The 6,046-nt window shown below is 42.2% G+C and overlaps 1 protein-coding gene across 2 annotated transcripts in view; it reads right to left on the bottom strand.

Annotated features, from left to right (window-relative positions):
* Nucleotides 1-2,002: 2,002 nt before the first annotated feature.
* The window catches only part of LOC137524699 (dynein axonemal heavy chain 7-like), a 565,826-nt gene continuing 561,782 nt past the window's right edge, over nucleotides 2,003-6,046 (bottom strand). For both annotated transcript variants that reach the window (XM_068244848.1, XM_068244849.1), the window contains 2 exons: nucleotides 5,942-6,045; nucleotides 2,003-2,350 (listed from right to left, as the gene is read on the bottom strand). In XM_068244848.1, coding sequence (XP_068100949.1) covers nucleotides 2,144-2,350; nucleotides 5,942-6,045 — 311 coding nt within the window. In that variant the 3' untranslated portion in view covers nucleotides 2,003-2,143. The remainder of the gene's footprint in view (nucleotides 2,351-5,941; nucleotide 6,046) is intronic.

Here is a 6,046-nt window from a genome sequence, read left to right as displayed (position 1 = left end):
TAGAGTTTATGTTCAGCACCTCTAAAGACATCAAATTTACTCTGTCACTGAAAAACCTACCTCATCACTTGAAATAAAAAGCTTTAATTTTTTATAAATACAGAGGATGAAAATGGTTCATTAATGAAATACAGAGGATGAAAATGGTTCATTAACCCCCCTGCCGTTACAAAAAAAAAAATCAGCAGGGGGGCGGCGCAGCACTTTTTTTATTTTATTATTTTTAAATCATGTAGCTAGCCTAGCGCTAGCTAGGCATGTAGCGGCGGCGATCGGGGAGTACACACAGCTAGCACAGTGCTAGCTGTGTGTAACAAAAAAAAATATACAAATCGGCCCACCAGGGCCTGAGAAATCCTCCTTGGCGGCTTACCCCGAACTCTGTTCGGGATTACCGGCAAGGAGGTTAATGAAAAGAGACAGAGAGTACAACTATTCACCCATATCATTATAGCTTGTGTGAAATGTAATTCTCACTGAAATATTAATTATTTTACCAGTGATTCTATAATTTGATTTGAAGCATGGGACTGACAAAGATCATTCTAAATGAATAGAAGACCTAGATATCTTCTGCAGTGCTATAAAGTCCAAGAAGGAGAAGCGTGTGAACAGCTGCAAACCTAAAGCAAGCTAAATCACACTCTCAGGGATTGTTCACACCTAGAGCGTTTTAGATTTTTTTTTAAGCCACTGGCGATTTTGAAAATCACCCTAAAAGCGCTTGTGCAATGATTTCCTGAGAGTGTTCACATAAGAGCGATTCTTTTGCGATCCACTCCAAAAAGCCCTGCCTATACCATTTTTGGGGTGATTTGCCTATAATGGAAGGTATAGGAAAATCGCAAAGCGCTTGAAAAAGCGCTTTGTATACCGATTTCCCGAGCGCTTTTATGAATAAATACATTGTATTTATTAACCTCCCTAGCGTTCTGGATGAGCTAGGCTCGTCCAGAGACGCCGGAGGTCACCGGGCCGATTTGAATATATTTTTTTTAAACACGCAGCAAGCACTTTGCTTGCTGCGTGTCTTACCCGATCGCCGCCGCTCGCCACCGATCCGCCACTACCCGCCACGATGTAGGGCCCCCCCAGCTGAGATCAAGATCACGGAGCTTATATTTTTTGTATCTGGGCTGTATCTGGATACTTAATTGTATCATTTTAGGTATGTGGCTCCTTGGTGCTTGTATCTTGAGACACCTGGATATTTAATTAATTTACCTTGGGGTATAAGGCTACTTCTTGTATCTGGAGCAACATAGCTTAAAGGAAACCTAAAGAGAGAAGAATACAACGTTTGCCATCTTCTTTCCCTTATAAACATTGCACAATGGCAACATACTACTTTTATGTAGGAGCACAGTGCCTACTTAATAATTGAAACTGGAAGCACAGTGCTAATTAGTTTTTGTATCTGAGGGCCTCTAATTGCTTTTTTTTTATCTGAGGGCACTAATGGCTACTTAATATGTGTATCTGGAGGGCACATAACTATTTAATTGTGGTATCTAGGGGCAAGTTGCTACTGAATCTGGGTACATAAGGATCCCAGCTGCCTAATTCTAGCATTTGTTACCAACACAGTTGCATATAAAAGCTTCATTGTAAACTAACTGAACAATATTTTTTTCATATGAGTACTTTTAATAAGACATAATAAAAGGTATTATTTTAATAGATTACTGATTATAATATTATTTGTCTCCTAAAAAAAACATGGCAGCGGTTCATTATGAGAGAAGGCATCTGTTTAGCAGTACATCTTAGATCAAACTCTTGCTAGACTCTGATCTAATATTGAGTGGTGATTTGCAGCAGACCAGAAAATTTATGAATATTAGGGAGCTACTCAATGTCCTATTGGGAGTTCTGGCAATACTGTTTTCATTATTGGCTACATTTTATTTTTAAAGAATTCTATACTTTTCAGTAAACTGATGTATATTGTTCAGTAAAAAATATTTGTTAACTATGTTAATTCCAAAGCACCAAATAAAACTTCAGAGAAAGCCATATTTTATTTAAAGATATTTCAAAACAGTAGTGATGGTTTGTAAAACATTTCTATTTCAGAATTTAAAATGAAAGTTACACACGCTCTTCAGATATGGGAAGGAAGATAAGGAAAAGTTCATGTATCTTATGCGCTGAGCTGACAAAGTAATGCAACGCCTCGTCCAATCCAGTGCTCAGGAGGTCTGTCAGAGGTGAGGGTCATGGCAACCACAAAATTAGTGGAGTGTCCAGTGGTGGATAATGTTCCTCTTCTTTCACTGGTCTTGTAAACAGGTGCAAGATAACACGGGCGTTGTGGGATATCTGTTCTCTTGCAAGGTTTTAGCCACATCTGTAACATATTAATGAGGTTATATTTCAATATGTTAATTTGACTTATGAAACTTTGTGCAATAGCTGTCACTTAGGTTTCATGAGAGCTGATGTTTAGATGCTGTGCTATCTAACAGTACTGATTTCAGTGTCTACCTCATCTATTCAGGGCCAGTGCTACCATAAAGGCAAAGAGGGCAATTGTCCCAGGGCCCCTGAGTACTGCCTGGTCCACCCCCCAGGTCTCCCCATGAATCATGCTCTCTGGGGCCTCTGAAAAGTTTTGTCAGCAAAGCAACTCACCTATGGCCACTGACTTAGACAGCTTAGTTGCTATGCTGACAAAAACAGTGCACAGGCCTCAAGAAGCACAGTAAAATTGAGAGGAGAGGTATGCATGTTTCTGGGGCTCTGGTGGTGAATTTACTAGTTAAATTTGCCTCAGCCCCTACTACTGGTACAGAGGTCCTGTAAATGGCTTTTTTTGGTATGTTCCGTATCCTCCTATCAGTGGCTGCTATTTATATTACAGATGGGAAAATTCTGTAATAAGAGGTTGACCATTAAATGCTACCCAGACCAAGGTTATATAGCTCTGGTCAATGCTAATGTTCCAGCCTATAATAAAAATAGATGATAGAACTAGAACTTTATACAGTGCAGTTGACCAATCAATAAACACTGTTGTGGCTGACAGCAGCATGATACAAGTTAAGGTGCTAACAAATTGGCAGATGGCAGCAGATCATCAGAAAGTTCCCTCTCTGATTGAATCTGATCAGAGAGGGATCTATTGCTGCCACACACCTGCACACAGATTTCCATAGATTTTCAATAGATTTCAGCATGCACAATAGATTTTAAGTAAATCAAGAAATTTGATCAGATTTCACAGTCATATAAAAAAAAAACCTTTCAATTTTTCAGAACAACCAATCATCTTTATTGAAAGACTTGTGCCGCTTAGTGAGTACACATCTGTGTATCGATGCATTGATTTATATTATACAGTCATGCGCATCTCCTGCCTGAGATAATGTGTATATTCTTTTGTGTTTGCACACTTGTGTCCCTTAGTGAGTATAGTGAGTACACATCTGTGTATCGATGCATTGATAATATATTATATATATTATACCGTCATGCGCATCTCCTGCCTGAGATAATGTGTATATTCTTCTGTGTTTGCACACTTGTGTCCCTTAGTGAGTATAGTGAGTACACATCTGTGTATCGATGCATTGATGTCTGTATGTGCACACATTGCATTTGTGCACACATTACACATAGATTTGCACACCAAAATGTTCATCTCTGAGCATACAAGGCTCCACTAAGGTAGCACTCACTGCTGACTGAACTATAAGCATTAAAGGGACCCTGAGCAAAGTACTAAAATCAAAATCGGCACTTACCTAGGGCTTCCTCCAGCCTCCCGTAGCCCACAAGGTCCATTGGCGTCCTCTGGGTCCCCTCCGTGGTCCCACTGGTGGCCCCATTAGTGTGGCGACTTCAGCCAAAGCTCCTGGCCCAATCGCACGCGCATCACCATAAGCCTCCTGCACATGTGCAGTTCAGTCTTTCAAAAACTGTGCATGCACAAAAGACTTATGGCGACGCATGCATGCTTGAGCTAGGAGTGCGACCAGGCTGCGCATGCGCAGTTGTGGACGATTTCGACTTAAGTTGCCGCACTAACAGGGTCGCCAGTGGGACCACGGAGGGGACTGGGAGGATGCTGAAGGACCTCGTGGGCTACAGAGGACTGGAGGAAGCCCCAGCTAAGTATCGAATTTTTTTTTCAGTACTCTGCTCAGGGTCCCTTTAAGTAAGCCTGAGTCTTGGCAGTTTTGCATTGTGTAATCCAATGGGACCTTGGCCTGCCTGACCATTCTCAATCTGTCACTATAGTTATCTAACCCCGTTTGACCATCCTTGCTCTTTTTCCCTTATTGAGACCTCAGCTTGTTACCTTATCTATGCCTGTTATCCACCAGCTCTGGCTTTAGTCTGTATACTCATCTTCATCTAGATATCTCCTTACTGTAGTGTCACCTTTTCCCTTTCACTGGTGGGGCAATGCAACTTCGTGGTTACTTGCAGCAAAGTATTCTGTAATCCACTATGCACATCATTCAACAATCCTTGTAGGACCAGTAACCACTTAGACTACTGTAATACGTTTGTGACATGACCGTCTTAATGTATGGAAAATCCTTTAATGTATGGGATTACTGTTCACGTATATATGTTAAATGTGTATTATATTCTGTCTGGTACTGGATGGGTTAATATAGTTCCCCACAGCAACCAGAGAAGTTGCTGTAATTTCTGCCCTTGTGCAGAACAAGAACAAGAACAATGAATTGCTGTGCAATAAGTTACATTTCTTACATTTGCTCACATTCCTTGTCCACAAAGCAACATGTTCTTCTTGCCCTTGGGTAGAAGAAAAACATGTTCTGTTCACGAGCTGGATTTGCAACATATGGTCTTTCTGTGCTTGCGTGCAGTAAGAGCATGTTCTGATCACACGCTAAAGTAGCAACATGTGGTCTTTCTGTGCTTGCGTGGAATGAGATCATGTTGTGATCACGCGCTGAAGCAGCAGCATGTGTTCTTTCTGCGTTTGCGCAGAATAGAAACATGTTCTTATTAGCTGCTTATGCGCTTGCGCTGTTTTGACGATTCTGTCTGTTAACCTGCTGGGCGTTTCAATTTCATGCGGCCGCTGGAGGTTTTTTTTCGCCCGATTTTTTTTTTTATTTTTACATCATGTAGCTAGCCTAGCGCTAGCTACATGATTCTCCCCTTTTTGCTGCCTCCTTCCCACCCTTCCAATCGCCGCCGCCGATCACGCCCATAAGAAAATCCCGTTCTGAACGGGATTTCCTTTAGGGCTTCCCCCGTCACCATGGCAACGAACGGAGTGACGTCATCGATGTCGTTACGTCACAGGGACTTCCGATCCACCCCAAAGCGCAGCCTGGTGGCGATTGGCCAGGCTGCTCACGGGGTCTGCGGGGGGGGGCCTCTTTCGCATTGGGTAGCGGCAGATCGGCAGTGAGCGGCGGCGATCGGGGCAAACACACAGCTAGCAAAGTTCTGGCTGCGTGTTTGAAAAAAAAAAATCAAAATCGGCCCAGCGGGGCCTGAGCGGTGCCCTCTAGCGTCTCTGGACGAGCGCAGCTCGTCCAGAACGCTAGGGAGGTTAAAGACAGGGGGAAACACTTTGACTTCGGGATCTTTCCAGATGATCAGCAGATGTGCTGTTCGTGTACGTTCCAGGTGTTTCCTCTTCGAGATCGCTGAGGTACCCCGATTCTCCCTGGGTGATGCTACAACAGCTGGTAACGTGTTGATGCATGCTTCTAATTACTCAAACTAACTATGATTCTGCAGGCTTAGATAATATTGTAACAGGATTGTAGGACTAAATAGTTGAATATACATGTTTTGCAGCAATTTTGTTTACCATCTTTGAATGGTGAGCGAAGTTAGAGGGTTTAAAAACCCTATTTGCTTATGCAAAACAACTACATGTTGAGAAAGCCCATGCCAAACACTGGTGTCAAACTCTTCATTAGCATAACAAATACACAAAACCTACCACAGGTACTGTATCATAAAGGATCTTTGGGTAAGATTCTCCCAATTTCTTAGTTTTTCGGTCCCAACGTGCTCCATCTAGAAATAGTCCATGGATATATACACC

Source organism: Hyperolius riggenbachi, chromosome 7 (genome assembly GCF_040937935.1).
Source record: "Hyperolius riggenbachi isolate aHypRig1 chromosome 7, aHypRig1.pri, whole genome shotgun sequence".
In the NCBI taxonomy this organism is placed as follows: Eukaryota; Metazoa; Chordata; class Amphibia; order Anura; family Hyperoliidae; genus Hyperolius; species Hyperolius riggenbachi.
Note: the sequence above shows the minus strand (reverse complement) of the source record. Positions and strands in the feature narration are given on the sequence as shown.